Raw genomic sequence first — 19,807 nt, 5'->3', positions numbered from 1 at the left:
GTGAAAACAGTTCATCACTAAACTTCTTTGTGAAAGTCAAATAAAATGGCACTACACACACAGGCTGTTCCAGTCTTTGGACAATATTAAGCTTTTACTAACTTTATTACTAAAAAAAATATCAAAAACATACAAAAGACAGCAAAGGCCTGCAGCATGCTTACATCCCAAATCAAATAGTTCACATACCTTTCCCAGGAATTATTTGTGTTGGCATTAGATTCTCCGGTTCATGAACCTGCCCCTTCACACACTTAAACCAGGAGAAAGTATCTGAGTCATCATCTGTAAAACAAAACCATTACATTATTTTATTAGTGCATCTTTCATCCTGCTCTGGAGAGCCACACTGTACTATTTTTGATACATCAAACCACAGTTCTAGAACATGTCCTTTTTGTTGGGAATGGTTTTTGTCTTAAGGTTGTTATTAACTTCAAAGTTCAAAACAGGTTTTCCTTCCCCTCTTCTCCTTCATTTCAAGTAGCAATAAGCATTCCCACCTTCATTTATGCTTTTTTTCTTCATCCTGTAACAATCCACGCACACACCGAAGCCACACTTGGAGCAGACCCAGTGCAGGTTGAAGATGGTAGTGTCACAGACATCACACATCTCTCGAACACCACGAACCGCACGTTTCCAGGCGACCTGCCCTGTGGCCATTGACAGGGGAGACACAGGGTGAGTCTGAACAAAACTAAATATAATTATTTAAAAACTATAGTGATGTGACTCAGACTTTTTTTGCTATGGGAACCCCAAAGCAAAGCCTTTGCTGTTACAGATTCAGAAAAGCAAGTTCAGAACAGTCCAAACAATCCAAACAACTTTGCTTGCTCCGGTGCAGCACCAACATCTCCCTCCTGACATAACATTGCTGAGTTAACATGCACAACGCTGACATTCACCTAAGTGGAAATGCCACAGCTACTCTAAAAAAATAAACTAAGGAACTGCTAGCAAGCTAAGCTTAATATCTAGCTTGCCACAACCAGCCTGTCCTTGGTCTCTATTCAACAGCATAGTGGCCAAGTAATCCTTCTCCTTTTAAGGAGGCTTTCTTTGCCCATAGGTGCATATCTGACCTTCTCAGAATGCTGAGTTTTGTTCTGTGAAGCACTGACCAGTTTCTTATGTACTCATTATATTTCACCTTTTCTTACCCCAACTCACTTCAGTTCATTCATATCAGCCCAAATGTCAGCAGTACCTCCCAAAAAATTACAAGCCCTTCCAGGGCTGTATTATTTTTCTGTGATTATGTGCAATTATTTTAGCCATTTCATTATGTTGCCAGCTAGAGCAGACCAGACAAAAAGCACACACCTGCCTCCTCCTACCACCTTCCACACTTGTAACTTCTCCGAAACTTTCCTGCCCACCACATTTCTTAATTTTAAAAGCAAGTTATGAGAGACCACGTCCTAACGTATGCTAAAAAAACCACACCAGGATCCAAGACATCTGTTGCTTTTCTTCTGAATAACGTCCATTAACTATGTATGGAACAACACTAGAATAGCTTGGCACAATTTGTTCTTAAGTAGGAGGTAAAAATTGTTTGACTACTTGCATCAAAATTCTTCCAGGAAACACAGGTCTAAATATCACCAGCTCCATTCTTCTCTGCCTTTTAGAAACATACAGACATTGACCATCTTCTAGGTCAACCCTCCATTTCCCCAAAACAGGATGAAGATTTTCTGTCACCTCTTGAATGTCATTTCATATTTCAGTTTTCTGAATTTTGCCCCTTTCTACTTCTCCTATTCTTATGGTTCCTGTCTGTAGTTTGATCCTGCCTCCTACTGGCACTTGGTGGCCAAGGAGCAATGTGACTTAGCACACTGCTCTTTCTACACTGGTCAATCTTTTACTACACAGGGATAATTTCACTTGTGCTTTACTAACAATCCTTTAAGGAACTCTCTTTAAGGAAACTGTCCCAAACAATTTTCTCCCTCACACTTGTTTGTCATGTGGCTCTACCAAACACTCTGTTAACTCACTGGCAAAAGAGAGAAGGGCTGAACTTGAGACACACTATGAAGTGCAAAAATATTCAGACATAAATGATCCCCCAAGAAGTAGCTCAACAAAATATTCTGACATTTTGGAAAAGGTCAATCTGTCAGAGACAGAATTTTTATGAAAAAGTACCATTTCAAGTAAAATCTGCCAAGAAAAATTTACCCTGACTTCAAACCCTGGCGGCAAAACAATCTCCCTTTTTCCCCGTGCTGGGTGAAAGCTTTCACTGAACTGTTCAAAGAACAACACATAGCTAGACTATAAGTTACTTCTTTTCTGCCCAAGCCAATAAAAAAAAATATACTCAATTTTAATGAAACTGAGTTCCGTGACTCTCACCAGTGAGGCCAATAAACAACCCAAGAGACATTTTGCTCCTGTGAAACCAACTCCAGAATTCTCACTTGTCTGTTTTTTTTTTAAACAGAGGATGTTTCTGCTATGCTAATTTCACCCAAAACTCCACTCTTCTCAAAGCGTTTTCGTATTCCACTCTGAACCTCTCACTCTGGCTATTAATACTTTGGCTCCACAGAACTGAATGTGTTCCAGCTCCAGAGAAGAGCAGAGCTTGCATATTCCAAGAATCCCAGGTTAAGACCCCACAGCAAACATTTCTGGAATACCTTATATCTTCCCTCCCCTTTTCAAGGGCATTCAAGCCCGTTAAGGTTTTTTCTTCTATTCAGAACAATTCTATTACTCCTCTAATTCAGGAGTGACTGCCAAACTGACAGGATCCTTATCTAATGTCAACACTACCCAAACACAGCAGACAGTGGGCAGACAAGTCTCCTGTAACTGTGCAGCACCTCAGTCACGCAAATATAATCCAAAAAACAAACTGGTTTTAAGAGTCATTCTACTACAAGAAACAATTATGCAAGACCACAAACTTCCCCCTCAGTTTGCTCAGGTTTGCTACAGAAACATTTTGATGTGGTCAAACCCCTGTGTTTGGGGGATGCCAGGTCTGCCCTGCCTGCACTAACTGAGCTCCCCAGTCAGGTATCCCATCACCAGCATCTCTCTGGTCTATTCCCAGGAGGGCTGTACATAAACACTTCAACAGTGCTACTGCAAACTTGCAGGTGGAAGAAAAAAAATCTCTCTTTGTCTTGACAGGCAGCATCAGGTCCATGATGCAATAAGAAAGCAATCTAACAGAAGTGAAAGCTGTATTTCATTTACATGCTAAGAACAGATTTTGTTCTCAGCTACCTCCTGGTTTATTGAAATAATTTCCTTTTTTTACACTGCTTCATAACAGACTTAAACTTTCCGTAACAGGAAAAGTAATTTGATAAATTGAGCAACATCTTCTGACAGAGAAGGGTAGAATTACCTTTTCCTTTCCCCCTCCTTGTAAGCAACAAGTCGACACTAGTTCACACTGACTGGATCTTATCCATTCCCTCTCTCTGAGAGGAGAGAGAAATGCTGAAGTCTTCTAAGACATTTCCAAACACAGGCAATGTATTTTCACAGAAGTCAGAAGCTTAACGCTTCACAAAGCTGTGGAAACATTATTTCAGTATAAAGTGATCTTACTGTGTGGCTCAATCGTTGACATAACTTCCTTCTCAGATATCACCAGCTGACAGAAGTGGTCTCCAATGTTGGCAAGGATATACTTTGCTGTGTCAAGATCTAGACCCACAACATTTTTGGATATAGGTAGCCACAAGCTAATAGCCTCAGGGTCATACTTATTTGGTGTTAAGAAACCTTCCTCACGGAGTATTCCATGCTTGTTGAACTGCAACCTGAGCAAAGAGGGGGGAAGGGAGAAAAATTCATCATCTCAAATATTTTATTGGTGTAAATTCATTCCAGTCAGTCAATGCCTGAATTGCAAACATGTACACTGTAGGCCAATGAGTTTACTCAATGGCTCCAACAGACGTGGGTAAACACACTGGTCACTAGCATTAACCATGTTTAATGCACTGCTTATTTTAAAGAAAGACTGAAAATTTCCAGGTTTTGTAGCAAGGTAGGTTTCCTAATGAAAGTGGAGTTAGGTTTTTTTTATTCACAGAAAACCAAATCAGATTAGTAATCTTTAAAATGCACTGGCATTAAGGATCACATCTAGAGGAGGCAACGGCAAGAATTTAATCTAGAACTATGTACAACTCACATGAGAAGCCAGAATGCCTTAAATATAGAATACATTTCAGCAACAATTCACTTGGAAGTAGCTGTCAAGAAGCATTGAGTGAAATTTGAGTAAGATATTCCCAAGTGATTCTGAGTAGGTGGAAAAATGAGATCTGTATTGTTAGCAGTGTCTTAAATGAAAAACATGCACAGTTCTGCTCAGGAACCTTTTTACTAAAGCTGTAGAGAAAAGTTGGCTTCTGATGACAATGTGTGCTCACTTATAGCATTAAGTGTGGCAGGAGAACATGTGGTGGCAACTGCTATCATCTGACAAATGCCATCTCCAGACTCAGCAGATTTCACATCCTATAAGGGACAGCTCCATCAGCTTCAAGTTCTAAACTGAAGGACTCAACTGCTTTGAAGTGCACTGCAAGTCTGGACTGTCACCCTGAGAAGATGAACTGGCACAGTCTGTTGTTACTCTGGTCTCACATCAGATTATCCCAAGATTTACTATGGTCAAATCTCTAATCTGAGGTGAAATAACATTAGTAACACATCATCTTTTTTTAAACCTTTAGCAACAAAACATGCAAGGGGACAGTGTTACAGTGGAAAAATAAACCTCAGGAAACAAATGAAAGCATGAAAGATCTTTGTAATCTTGCTTTCTTTTTTTTTTCTTCAAAAGCCTACGGCATTTTATTCTACCCAGACTCAGAAAGTCATTGCTCTGAAAACCCAAAGGAAAACTGAGATAACAAGTTGGTTTTTTTCCTCTCTAATATGACAAGCATTATCTTCTTCCCACAACACAAAGTCCATACCTCAGAGCTTAAATGGGTGTGGGGGGCAATAAAAAGCAGCATGCAACAACAGCTAGGCATGAGATCAAGGTGCTCATGGGCAAAATTTAGACAATTTGAAAACAAAGGAAAGAACATGTTAAAAACCAGTTAGACACTGCAGTCTGACAACATCCACCATGGGCTTATAGGCAAACTTAAGAAACAGTTTAACACCTTCCTGAAAGGGTTCCTCATGGTGTCTGAAGAACTAGAGAGATAAATATCAAAAGATGGACTGTTCAACCCCAGAAGCAGGCTGGGGGAGCATGGAAGTGCAGGTGGGGAGGGTGTAGAGGAGTAGGTAGGAGAGTAAAGGATCTGAAGCTGCAGATCATATTCAGAAAAGGAACCACCATTCATCACTCTGTTTCCCTTGAAGTTGCCTTGCTGCCCCCTCCCCATCTCCCCTCCTGAGATCTAGTGAGTGCACGGATTAAACATTTCCATGCCAAGCTTAAATAACTCCAGCTCAAAGCCCATAGCCACTTACTGTAACTCTTGCACAGCTGTGGATACATGGCTAACATTTCACATGTCCGAGCACTAAACTTGGGGAAACGTGTACAAATTCTACCCTCTCACTAGTTATCTCCAACACTATTGAGCTGTAGCACTCAAACTAAACTCAGGTTATCCCATTGGCACTTGGCACAGAATAGCAAAATAAAGAGCTCCAAGTCCTGCCAAAGTATTTTCTACTTGAATGAACCAGTTATAAACATTTCTAAGGGCTAAAAAAACACAGGCAACTGCTCATGAGTTAGGTATATTGCCTTATAGCTACACACCACCATCGAGCAGCTTTGAACCTCAGATCTACATAAAACCATTCTGACCAAATAACTGGTTTTTCCTAGAAGATGAAGTCCATGTCATTGCTAACAGTGAGCATGCAACAGCCCTTCCTTCAGAGTGGGAAAAAAAGTCAGAAGGCCAACTCAGACACAAGACTTGTTATTCACATTTGAAGATTATCAATGCCTACATAGTATCAAAATTGTTCTTACCTTCGAAAGTGAAAGAATCGACAGAAGACAGTGGAGTCTCTCTGCTCCTTGTTCTTCCTGTAACTGTCCAAACGGCACTCCCTGCATTTATGCAAGTGAGGAGCAATGTTGTTGCAGGAACCATCCTGGACAAATGCTTCTCCACTCTGCTGCAGCTTCTTCACTTTAGCAGCGTCGGATAAAATGGACTTGCGAACAATGACTGCAGGGAAGAGCAGACAAGATCAGGCAAGCCTGTTTCTCATATAAAGGTGCAAGCTAATGTACTTTAAGCCAAAGATCCACATCAACTTGTCCTATAAGTTTTATATTACACTGAAATATAGTTATGGTAAAATATCTGCAATTTTCAGAAACCTCTTCCCAAGTCAGCAGAAACTGTCTCAAGCTGCACTGGAGTCACACAATCTGTGGGCCCAAGCTGAACAGCTCCCTTTGAACATTTTGAAAAAGCATCTGCTTTTAATCAATGCTCTTCAGTCATCTGAGCTGGAGCCCTGAGCAGACCAGGGCATGCAGCAACCACATTTCCCCAGAAATGAGGACAGAAGTACAACCTGCCCATTTCTCAGTCCTGTTTTCACCCTTCATAATGCAACAGCTTTCAGCATCTTACTGCAACAGATGTCAAACATTTCTCTTCCCTCCTACACTGTTAGTGAGGCCTAGCAGGGCACAACAGTGACTGCCTGGCTGGCTGTGTACCCATGCTAATTATGGAATAGCACACGGTAACCCAAGACCAAGCAACATGAGATTGGAAAGAAAGAAGAGGTGAGTATGTAGGGAGATTCCCAGAATCCTGAATGATCAGTTGTGCCACCTGTTTTGAATCCAGCTCCTTAAACATCCACAGCCTTTCCCAACCTGTCCCATGGGAAAAGCAGGAAAGGTCACCAACTGGCACACGGGAACAAGTTGGATTGTTTCAGAGTTGGATGCAGTTTGCATTTTGCTCTTGCTGGATGGTGTTTTATTTGGTTTGTTTCAGGTCAGGTTTTAAAGGAAAGCCTCCCCTGAACAGAGCTTTGTAGAGAACAACTTCCATCTCTCACCATGTTTACAAAATGTAGGAGTATTGCTAAGAAAAGGAAGTCTCACTATGCCATCAGCATTTGCATTCCAAACAGAACCTTGGTTTTGTAACCTGTTTTGCCATTCTACTCTTGCATACACTTTGCAGCAATTTATTTCTAAAAACTGATGATTGCTTCTTTTCCTTCATCAGGATCTCCTGTAAGTTTACTGTATTCCACTTGTAAAAGAACACAGAAATGACTCAAATTTCTGATTCGCTCACACAATTTAAATTTCTAATTTTGCATGTAACAAAGGACCTACTTATATGAAGTGAGACAAACTACAAGGACTTTCAAATGAAAGGAAGTTTTAAAACCACTTACTATTATCCTGGACCTTGACACTTCCAGTCCAAAAGCTCTCACTTTCACTTCTGTCATAAAGAATCTCATTTGAATTTCTTCTAATAAAACACTCCATGTCTGCAAGTTCATCAATCTTGTTTCCTTTGTGGCTGTTCTGGCTGCTGCAATTGCACTGTGGTTTAACTCCAGGCTCAGTGAAGGAGAGCAGAGGAGCATCTGAGGTTGAGGGTCTACAATCTAAAGTCCTCTGCAGGTCAGCAACACTGCCTCTGGGGATTCCTATGGAAGAGTTGGGATGCTGCAACTGTTTTACAGAGAAGCATTCCTTGGGAAAGTTTGTTGTGGGCTGCATAAGAGGTTTATTTATATTTTTCAGGTTGGTTCCTTTTTCATCAGCTGAATCAGTCAAAGATGAAGATCTTGAGGTTGTCAAGGAAGTATATTTACCATTTTGATCACTAGGATTTTGTGTTTGTTCTTTAGACATAAACCCAACTTTAGGAAAGGCTGTCAGGTCTTCCTTCAATGGTTTAACTCCAGTATTAAGACAGGAAGGATGAGTTTCCGGTAAGCTTCGTCTACATGTGCTGAGACATGACATGAAATAATTAGGCAAAGGTGTACAACAAACCAGAACATCAGCTGCTCAATCTAGTCACACTTAAAAGCTTGAAAGAATACATTTAATTATTTAATTATGTGCTTTGAAATTTGATGTCCCAAGATTTCAAGTTTTGCGTGAGGCTAAATCTGTTTGCGGTTTTGAGGTGGATTTTTTTGATTTTGATTTTTTGTAAGAGTAGAATGATAAAGCTCTACACCCAAATTTGGGCACTGTAGCTACTCCACCACCTTCTCTCACAATTAAGCTGTTGCTTTCTCATTTTTCCATGTAACTGCTGCATAACCAAACACATTTCATTTGCATCTCTGTGTGAAAAGATTCTCCAGGAACCTCTGGCTGGAACTACAAGTCCATTTTGGAGACAGCAAAACCTCTCACACAGAGAGATAGAAAAAAACTTCTTATTTTCCACATTTATTGTGCAAGAAAGATACAAAATCTGTAGGAAAAAAACCCTATAGCACTTCTGAAGGTTATAAACAAAATCTGAGTTTCCCTGTCACACTATTTCTACTGTTGTGTCCATTTTGTGACAGAATTGGGGGTAACAAAGAAGTTTAAAGCCACTGGTGTGCAATGGGAATACAACTGAGGAGCTGTACTTGATCTGCAAGAAGGCAGACACCTGCCTGAGGGTGTTCTGGTTGTCTTGGGGCCAGAGGAGGAATCATTTGAATAAAGCAGGCACCACACCTGCATATCCATCTACAGATGGGCAGGGTACAATGAAGCAGTGACATTGGCCTGTGACCCTGAAGAGTCACTACCACACAAATAAAGACAAAGACAAATATGGCACTGGCAAGTAAACTATGTACCCAGGGCAATTACACCCAACAGTTTTCTCTGCCAGTACTACAGAAGAGTAGTTACTACAGCTCCTTAAAATGACCTGGGTTTGCTGTGCTAAGAATTGGAGGTATTTTTGGAGGAAAAAAAGTCTGCGGAAGCATAAACTGATTCCTTACCCCTGAGGAGTTTCTGCACCAAGGTTGGGTGGTGAGTTAGCTGGCAGGGGCAGGCCTGGGTGCCTTTGGCCTTTATTTGCAGGAGTACATCCTAGCAATGCTTCACCCAACACAGTTGGTACTGACTGCACATGTGTCTGACTGGGAGAATCCTGCAAGGGAGATTGTAAACAGTTAGGAAAATTCAGGATTAGAGATACTGCTTTGCAAGGTTCAGTTTAAAAAGAACAATATATTAATGCTTTTCTTACCATGTTTAATAAAGCCTATTAAAGACCATTCCTCACTCAGTTCCTAAGACAGAAAGTCCTTAAGAGTGTCCTTTTAAACCTTACAGGTATCACGAAACACTCTTCATGGAAATACATTTCCCCTCAATTAAGTTTTGGGGGGAAGGAAGGTGTATTAAGCAAGTGGAAAGGAGGACAAAGAGCTCTGCTCTTCATACCTGCCAGTGCAACAATGTTCTCAAATAACTGCAGTAATTGGAATTCAGAGATATGTCTCATCTGAAAATCCAAGAGAAAATAACTGTGAAGTTCGTCTGACAACATAAACAAAAATCAAGATGTGAACTTCTTTGTAACAAAAAAAAAAATAAATCTTTGTACCAGGATTCTAGAAAGTGTTAAGTAAAGAAACCCTGATTAAATCACTAACCTCACAAATCTACAATCCATTTAGGAATACTACAGGCAAATTAGCAAGGGCTTTTAAAACAGTGGTTTTCTGTGGGGGTCCTTCCTCAGCTCCAACATCCATAATTCTACTCCCACATACTCAACTTACTGCTAGAAGTTACACTACAGACTCATTAGCAAAACTCAAAAATATTTCCTTTCTGCTTTGGTATTACACAGCTGTCAGGCATCAAGACAAGCGCTCAGAAAAAGCCTGGAGTTAATTAACTCCACGTGAGAAATCAGAGTACTATCACATACTAAGTCAAACAAAAAATATGGCTTCAGCTTATCACTCCCACATACTCCCATCCACCAAACTCAGAGAAACAAACACAGCTTCTGCTTTCCTTTCTAGTAAGTACACTCACTTGTAACCATTTTGAGAACAGCTGCAAAACATTTCCTACAGAGTACAAAAATCATAAAGGATCCAGTCCTTTGAAGGAAGGCAGAATAGAAAGTTAGAAGTAACTTCACTTCTCTGAGGAAAACCTATGGTAAAATAAGCTATGATTCAGATCATGCAGGACATCTGGAATATGAAATAAAGACCACCTTTCTGTGTGCCAATCAGGCTGCTCAATGGCTGAATATGCAGACAGCTAAAGAATGGCAAATAGAACACCCTAAGGCTGCTAAAGGTACTCAAGCACAAGCCATAGAAACAACACAGAATGTGACTGCAATGCACTGCTACTCCTTACTGACTTGCTGCAGCTCTTCCTCAGCAGTAAATACAGGACAGACCACTCTTCACTGAGGAATCTTATCTCTGTACTTGCTACCTCACGCTGTATCTTTGTGGAGTCAGTAAAAGTTGCTAACAACTACATCCAGTCATTAGCCACATCTGCACAGCTGACTGCACAGGACGGGCTCCACAGAAGCCAAGAACTGAAGAAAACCAAAACACAAACCTCCCCCTCCCCCCACCATTCCAGAGCTTCCAGACTGCCTAAAATGCAATTCTTGGTCTGAAACACAGGGGCAAAACTACAAGGCAAGTCTGAAGTACTCTTCTTTAGCCAAGCCATCATTTTTCATTTGCAATTCTGTAATTGAGTTGCCAAAGATATTCTTTTGAGCTCTGAGAGTGTAATTATCACTCAGTGATACCTGGCAGGTCACTGACAGAAGAAATAAGCAGGCATGAAAGTACTGGAAAAGTAGTCACATTCTCTTTTTGTACTGAAACACTTTCAACTGCTGCTTGAGTAGCTTGAACCCTCGGAGCAGGCAAGTGCAGCTGAAGGTTTTGGGTTCAAGTACAAAATAGTTAAAGATGGAACGTGAAGAGCAAGGGTTATAAACTTGAGAGCTGCTATGCATTTTCTCCCACTACAGAGTACATGACCAGGCAGGATAACTCCTAAGCAGAAGGAAGAGGCAAAAAGAACAATTTTTAAAAAAAACCAACAAAACAATAAACCACCAATCTTCAAGGCTCAGTAAGTTTTTCTCTGAGTAACACAAAGATGTTCTACTCACGCCCAGACAGGTTCCAAAGAACACACCCTCCAAGGGATTATATTTGTTATTCCACTTTCCAATCTAATCCTTACTTAAGATGTTTGGAGAAATGACATAACCATTACATAACAGTCATATATAACAAGCAAGACGTTACCTCAGGAGAAGACTTTGTGTATTTTGCATCAACACCTCCAGTGTTCTCAGGTGACTTCCTTTTCACACCCCCAATTCTTTTTGATTTATCTGGAAGAGAAGCTGATCAAGAGTAAGTCTCTATCACAAATATACTACCTTAGTGCTTGAAGGACAAACAGTAATGTGTCTTACCACACTTTCCATTGTTGTCATATATGATTTCAACATGAATTAACTCCGGATCAAGAGTTTTTAGAGCTGGAATCTTGGAAAGGAACAAAAACAAGGGAGCAGCCATTTAGAGACATCAAAGTTTCAGGTTTTACAGAAAAAATATATTAATCTTAGATGTTGACTTACAGACTAAGTTTAGACACTTAACTTGCAGGTTCTCTGCATACCTAGCTGACTTTAACAATACACCATGTGACAGTATTTCTGCACAAGAACACACACAAACTGGTGTTTCAGAGCACTGTCCACGCTGCACAAAGAGCAAACAAAGCAGGATCATGTTTGCTTCATTCTTCCAAGTCTCCCTCATTTTGCACAGAAGGGTATTTGTTATTTAATAATCTACCAGCAGCATGTAGAAACACTTTGGGGTAATAAATTGTTCTGCACTACACCAATCCCCATGTTTTAAGATTACAATAAAGACTGAATTAAAAATGGTGTTGGTGAGAACATAAACACAAGTTCTTGCCCATTACCCATATCCATTTGTAAACCCACAGCCACTGGTTCCTACCTCCTGACAGTTGACTTCCAGAGTTCTTGTAGCTGGATTACCATTGACAACAACTGCTGTGAACCACTGAGTGGATGGATCCAGGCTATAAATTCTAATTTTTGAACCAATTATGTTTTTTCCACCTTAAAAAAACAGGAAAAAAAGAGCTTAAGGAGGCATGAAGACCATCACAGTAGCAAAAGTACTGCATTCAGGATGTAATAAAGCAAAACAAACTGAGAACCTTGACACAACCTCCATAGAACTAGAAAAAATGATAAAAACTATGTTCCAGCTATTTCTTCCCTGGAATAGTTCCATAAGTTTTGTGGAAGCACAAGCCAGACTGATCTCCAGATTTCAGACAGTGAGGGTGATCAGTGGCCATGGAAATGAAGATTCAATGATTAGATGTGACTTTTTCCTCTTGTTACAGTATCGCAAATGACAACTCTAAGCTGCAATGTTTATCTTTCCATAAAGGTAAGACATTCCTGGCACATGCAAGCACATGGCTACAAACACACCTGTATGAACCCAGGAATTAAGAATCTGAAGCTGCCAAACACAAAAATAACAATTTTAACTTGACTAAAAAAAAGTCTCTATACAAAACTTAGGAAGTGTTCATAAACAAGCAGCAAACTGAAAAAAAAAAAAAAACCAAGTTACTTGAAACAATAAACAACTTCAAATAATTTCAGTGAGAATTGATACATGTTTGATGTCTTTCACAAATCTCACAAGTTTTTCTTCCACATCCCTATGTGCCTAAATTAAATACTCTTACAAAGGAAATATCAGAAACTTAAGTCTCTATGGTCCTTCACATTTTGCATTCACTGCTGTGAATGCAGGATCAGTATTTCAAAAAAGCTTTTATCCCCTAGAACAGATTACCAATTAATTAACCATCACTGCAAGGATTTCCCTTTGGACTCGAGTATCTACTACCAGTTTTCTGCTCCAGAGCATGTTTGTACCTTGGACCAAGCGTGTTTCATCTAGGTGTTTCTTAACCAAAGCCTGAATTTCTTCATTTACATTTTGATCATCCTTGAGGGAGAGCCTTGAACTATCCATATCCTATTTACGAAAAGAAAAAGAACAGAGGTTTGTATTAAGGACAAAGTTTGACTAACAAAACCCCATAATATTTAGAAACAAGCTGGTAGTAATTCCTACAAGTCCAACAGGTTTCTTGCTACTGTGTTCCTTCAGTTCCTGGGATGTTGTATTTCAGGCAGATATCACTTTTTTACCACTAATTTGCATCGACCACCTGCTAAGCCAGACTGAAATGTCCACTTTAATACTGCTTTGAAACCCATCTCCAGCTTTGTTTCACTACATTGCTAATGAGCACTAAGTTTAATCAAATCATTCATTTTTTAACTTAGGATTTTAAGTTCTCAGAAGCAGCAGCTTATCAGTCCTGAGCACATGGAAATGCAAATACTTCGTTTCTACTGATGATGACAATACCAGGATCCAGTCCCTCTCAAGACACCATTATAAAATGTTCAGATGAATGAAAACATCAGCTACACCTAAATCATTCACAATTGTTCAGCATCATGCATTTGTATTATAAGTTTTTATCATCTGCTGTTATCTACAACAAGCTGCTTGTTCAATTCTTGAATTAGAATTGATTCTGGAAATGTCAGAGCAAGTTTTTACCCAAGGCTCAGAGAGTGCTAATAAGACAAGGTTTTGGGGTGAGTTGGGTTTTTTTGTCCCAGGCACTGCTCTGGTATCTGTAAGAGCAGAAGACTGAAGAGCTGGAATTGAATAAACTGCTGCTATTCAAGATGCCAGTAAAGCAATCTTTTCCACTGCAGTGTGGGGATAAGGCTTCTACATAAAGAAATCTCTACTCTGTTGTTGAGCCAACACAGGCAAGACAACCATCCACAACTCCAATTTAGCTTTTAGTGATTCTTTTGTTAGTTTCTCCAGCAGACTTGTGTATTTGCTGACTGTTAACATATCAAAGAACACTAATGATGGCACTACTGGCAGTCTCAACATGGGACATCTATTACTCTTTTTTTTTCCCAGACTACTTAGAGGGCTTGAGTAGTTTCCTGCAAAGGTCCATTAGCAAATACCATTCTTCAAAACACCTGACCAGTGAGTCACCAGGGACAGTCTTCATCTGTACCTAGTTTTCAGTAAAAAACTTTCCTCCTGCTGCTCAGTAAAGAGACTGTAATTCAGCATTTCATTTACATTTCCACAGTTCCTCATTTGTTTGGGATTAGCAGTGATGTTATTCCAGACATTCTTGCAACTCCTTTCATAGTAATGACATTCATGCTCCCAAGGGCAAAGGGAAACTATTCCAGCTTACCCCTACAATCAACACGATGCCATTGCTGTCACCTGAGCTGAATAACTGTCCTAGCACACTCCTCACCCAGCTCAGCTCTTCTAAGTGACTGTGTCCTGGATCAGCTTCAGGTTTTTAAATCAACAAACACATTACATCCAGAACTGCTATCTGTGAGTTATGGCAATGAACACCTACTCCCAAGTTTTCACCCATCTGAAGTTTGCACTGAGAACACATTAACTTGACATATCTTAAACACCAAGATAAGATATTTATCTTTGATCTTTTACAACACCATGAAAGGTTACCTGGATGGGAGTCAAAAGGTCTTTAGAAAGAAAAACACATCTCTCTTCACCAAGATAGCGCACAGAAACCAGTGATCCCATACCAGCCTTGTCGACTAAGGATTTGTAAGTCTAGAAAAGTGATAAACACATGCTTAGAAACAGAGCAAGAAGACCTCATCATTCATCATTTGCATTTCAAAAGACAAGCTACCACATCTACATGTAATTCTTGAAAAAACAAAGCAGGTTTCTAACAAAACTTCTAGTACTTACCTAACAAAGGAGTTACTGGACTACACTTGAAATGAATTTCAATTTGAGCTAGGAATTCAGTGCAAGTGGCTGTCATTGATTAGTTAATGGCTGTTACTCATCTCAACATGAAGAATTTACTAGTAAGAATTCCAATTGTGTATATGTCACTAAGAATCCTCCTTATGGTAGATCGAGGGAATAACTAGCAAACCCATGAAGGCCTTTGGTGTGGTTTACACTGAAGTTCTCAAAGCTCATGCAGCACTGATGATATACTGAAGCCTTAGTTTAGGCTTTGGGATAGCCTCAGAGCTGTTGTGCAGTGATCAAGTGGTGGCCAGGTATACCAAAGGCTTTAAGCACAGATGAGAAATAAAAGTTTACTTTAAAAGCTTCTCAACACCACCTAATATGTTCAAAGTTAAATTTTGGCTAGCCCTGCAGTAACAGCTCTGAGTGGGTGGTTAGACAGATATCAGGAGCCTGGAACAACAGAAGTACCAAGAATAAGGTATATTTGTGCTCCCTTTGGAAGAAAAAAACGAAAATCATTCTGGCAGCTTATGTTCAAGTTTTCGAAGGACTGATCAAAAACAACCTTCTCCCCCTTTCTTGTCTTCACCTCAGTTAAGACAGCACTGGCAAAGGAGCAGATCACCTCAGAAGGCACAAGAGTCTCTCCAGGAGCAACTGGGCATTACAAGAGTTCTGCAAAGCTACTCCATTTGTCAGAAACATTATCCCATACATCTGAATCAACAAATTGTGATCAAGTTGTAAATAAATTAATCCACATCTCTTTTGTGACCTCTTCTTTCCTTCCCTGTATGGTGTTAAAGGAAGAAAAAGTCTCTTTTGCCAAGGCAAGCTCCAGCACTGTGCTTCACTTCATCTATCATTCCTCTGCTCAGTCAGCTTTGGAACAGGTACACTGCATGAACTGACTGACACATCAAACACCAAGAGGAAAACCTTAGGCTTAAATTGAAGACAACCATCTGGTAAGAAAGGTTCAGATACTTGAAAAGGGACAACAGTTAACTTGAAATAAGCAGGTTTTCAGAACATTCTATCAGTAAAATCTACTAGCAAAACTGCTGATATTAATGCACAACTCAGGAAATAAAATTAAGGATTCATCTTTCCACACTTCCTCTCCCATCCTATTTAGCCCTACTTCCAACAAGCATCTGCTTAGATTAGCTTTGTTTAAGAAAAACCCCAGCTGAGGTGCAGCAATATGAACTACATTGCATACTTTATACCCAGCAAAGTTAAGAGTATTAAAACATGGACTGCAGCTTCAGAATAGTTCATGTTCAGCAAGTTTACATATTTACACCTTCATTTATCTCACAACTATTTTTATGAGCAGTAATATTCAAAGTAGCCAAGCACAAGTACACTGGCTGCATGCATTAACAAGTGTTCCCTGCTCCCCCCTCCTGGCTAATTTGCCTATCCAGCCATGCATGGCAGTTACAGAAATCTTAGCTCTCTGCCTCATACCGTGGACCTCAGGTTTTTGTATGCACAAAACCCAGACCTCACCAATCATCTGTGCCAGGCAGACATCACAAAGGAGTCATTTGAACTATTTTTGTCCCAGGATCAAGAATCACTGTAGAATTAACAGTACTTGAGGCAGAGTCACACAAGAATTTAAAATTCAGAGACTATCCTTGGAAACCTATTATTTACACTTTCTCTCTATTCTTAACTGCAGTTTCATGAAGGAAGGAAAAACCCATGAGACTAGAGGGAGAAGGAATTAACATTGTACAGAATAGTGGTCTGGGAGAGAAGCACAGTCACAAAAATACTTTCTTGTGTCCAGAAGCACAACAAACCAACTCCAAATGCTGACAAGCTCTGCCTAGCTCGAGGTGCACAAAGACATTTAGTCTCCCTTCACATGACACAAGACTGAGGCTGTGCTTGAAAAATTCACTTGTGACAACACTGTCCCCAGAAGATGCAACTGCAGTACCCAAGTGAGCTGAGCCAAGAGTGTACTTGCCATGGCAGGCCACTGGACAGGAGGCATGGACTGGGATTTTCTTTCAGCCAGCACCAGTTTTTGCTCCACCAGGAATGCTATCATTGTATGGCTGTAGACTTCTACCCATCTTCGTTTTTCCCATGACTCATCATCAAATTCTACACAGATCTACAGAAAGCAAACAAAGTGAAGGAGTGACTAACCATAAAATTCAGACACATACAGCATGGAAAAGGATAAACAAACAAAAATAAATCTAAAAAAGTCATTATAAATAATTGTAACACCAGCCTGATTATTGCCTTTCTGTCTCACAATGAAGCCACCACTAAAGAATCCCAGGCAGACCTGGTATTTTATAAGTGATCAATGTTAACTGGTTTATCATCATTACTGTCACATAAAACGTTAATATTCCCATTTAAATTTACAACTTCCCATCTCAGAAAGTATTAACACTGTCAACAGTGTTTACAAGCAGGGAAAAAACCACACATACATACACAAAAAAACCCTAGACCTAAAGATTTGCACACAGCAGTGGCACAAGGATTTTCCACAGCCTCTAGAGTACTTGAATAAACTAGTTGGTTTTTCCAGAAATCCTTTAAGAATTACAGACCCAAATAACAACTCCAGGCAGTTTTCTGAAAGCACAAATGACAGTAGGGCAGTAAAGACGATCAAATTGTATAATGCAAAGAAGGTAATTTTAACTGCCATTCGTCCTTACAAATCTCAGAAGCATCTACACAAACTTCCCAAATGGAAAACAACTGTCCTTTCATGGCAGAAATATGGTGGCTTGACCAGTATCTTTGAGATAGCATTATTTTTATTTCATAGACAACAGGGGGAGATCAGGAAAGGACTAGGAAAGATCACAAGTACAACTTTGCCTGAATGCAGGAACTGGAATATCTTGGTAGAGGAGTCTACTCTGAGAAAAGTCATTCCCTCTTCCCATAGAACACAACAAGCCAGTCTAAACACATTTAACTCACAGCAGAGAAATCTCAACTGAGTGAATTGCAGAAACACTTCCTGGTGTTTCTCTTCCCTCCCAGGGGAAAGGCAAGTGAAAACATGCACAGAGCAGCATTACCACAGCCAGAACTAATGGGCACAGAAACAAACTTACTCATTTTGAAGTGCACAGAAACAATGAAAGAGATAAGCAAATAACAAGTACCAGAACCAGAATGGCTTGATTTGTCTATAGCATCAAGACTGAACAAACAAGAAAACACAGCTGAGAAAATTTCAGAAGTAGTTGACAGTCCTACACAAAACAACATCTGAAAGATTAAATATATCTACCCTTCAGAGACTTTTTCCCCTGCCTCAAACCATTACCATTTCGGGTACAACCATACATTATGCTTCCACCAAGGCGTAAGAGAGGAAAGGACATGGCACATGCTTTGGTACAAAGCTCTCCACACCTCGATTGTCTACTCTGCCACTTCAACACTTTCCCTGCAGAACACATCAAGCCAATCGCTTCTGACAGGACCGTAAGCAGCTACAAGGCTCACAATCGAGTCTCCAACAACACCTGCTCCTTCTCCTTTCTGCAGAGAAGGTCCTTAAGCAGAGCTTTCTGCACTAACGACGTCCTCCTCGCTCCAAGCCCGGGCCGGGCACAGCCCCACGCCCAAAGATGGGCAAAGCTCCACCCCTGCCGCCGATCCAACAAGCTCAGCCCTCAACTCCAACGAAGTTTATACTTTCAAGACGGAGTTAGAAACACCTACAGTTCCTTTTTGTTTGACAAGGAACAGATGTTTCTTCAGTTCACCAAAGGTCACAAACTTCTTCCTATTAAAAAACGAAGCAAGGAAGCAGTTTAAATGGAAAGATGGTCTGTTCTTGCTGTCACAGAACAGCTGCCACCAAAGTCCCTTGGAGAAACAACTGGATGATGTACAAGGTGCCATTGCTACGATGGAGTTTTGTCCTTAGTAAGCGTCCACTATATACTCACTGTATACTCCAGTAAGTGCCCAGACATGGCTGAATACTTTTACTGACTGCAGTTACCACATAAACCCTGTAAGAGCTTCAGTCATACTATGAACATTGCTTGACTTCCACCCAAAACATACAGCTCACAAATTACACTATGCTTGCAATAACTGGCCACATGTTTAAATATCCTGTTGGGAATCACTAATTAGAAGTGGTCACCATGCAAAACGAGTCTGCAAAACCTCCAACACCAGACATGAGTTTGGCACATCTTTCAGAACACAAGTACTTGGTCGTGACCAACTACTCCAAAGTACAAGAAAGATAAGTCACCGATGTCAACATCACTAGAGGGCTTTGGTTTCGTCTCTGGGGGCAAAAAACGTTCACAACTGGCAAGACCTTAAATCACACTTAGGAAACATACAGAAACAAAACCTAGGCAGGGTGGGTGTGATAAAAACTTGGTTTTCAAAAGGCTGATGAAAGAAATTACATTTGTAATTAGTCTGAGGTAGTTTCGGGCATTAGAATCCTTGGGGACTTTGGCAGAGGCGCACGTTCCCAAGCACATCAAGCGGCCCAAGGAGACCTCCCTGCCCCAGCGGCAGCGTGTGCACACACGTGTACACACACACCCCCGCGCCGCGCTCCGAAACCTCGGGCTACCTTCAGGTCCGGTTTGGATATGTCCGTGTGTGACACCGCCCGGATCCTGCCCGACTTCCAGGGCCATTCCGAGATGCGGCTGGCGTCCCACGTCCGGTCCTCCTCCTCCGACAGGCAGAGGAACCTCTTCCCCACAAGCAGCGACTTTTTCCCAGCCCCCCTCGAGCCTCAGCACCATTTTAACTCATCGGGGAGGCCCTGGGGAGGAGACAGAGGCCGCGGGGCGGTGAGCGGGGACAGGGCAGCGCCGCTTCCTCCTTCCTGCCCGAGCGGCCCCGGCCG

General features: G+C 40.8%; 1 protein-coding gene across 1 annotated transcript in view; it reads right to left on the bottom strand.

Annotated features, from left to right (window-relative positions):
- LOC103802477 (lysine-specific demethylase 3A-like) overlaps positions 1-19,723 on the bottom strand; it is a 30,107-nt gene extending 10,384 nt beyond the window's left edge. Inside the window, 14 exon segments of the mRNA XM_009074957.1 lie at positions 190-285; positions 504-656; positions 3,586-3,800; positions 5,999-6,200; positions 7,402-7,970; positions 8,977-9,128; positions 11,287-11,375; positions 11,460-11,532; positions 12,019-12,143; positions 12,984-13,086; positions 14,647-14,757; positions 16,904-17,053; positions 19,526-19,675; positions 19,677-19,723. Coding sequence (XP_009073205.1) covers positions 190-285; positions 504-656; positions 3,586-3,800; positions 5,999-6,200; positions 7,402-7,970; positions 8,977-9,128; positions 11,287-11,375; positions 11,460-11,532; positions 12,019-12,143; positions 12,984-13,086; positions 14,647-14,757; positions 16,904-17,053; positions 19,526-19,675; positions 19,677-19,703 — 2,215 coding nt within the window. The 5' untranslated portion in view covers positions 19,704-19,723.
- Between the last annotated feature and the right edge of the window lie 84 nt (positions 19,724-19,807).

Source organism: Acanthisitta chloris, unplaced genomic scaffold (genome assembly GCF_000695815.1).
Source record: "Acanthisitta chloris isolate BGI_N310 unplaced genomic scaffold, ASM69581v1 scaffold21485, whole genome shotgun sequence".
NCBI classification, from domain to species: Eukaryota; Metazoa; Chordata; class Aves; order Passeriformes; family Acanthisittidae; genus Acanthisitta; species Acanthisitta chloris.
This window is presented reverse-complemented; position numbering and strand designations above follow the sequence as displayed.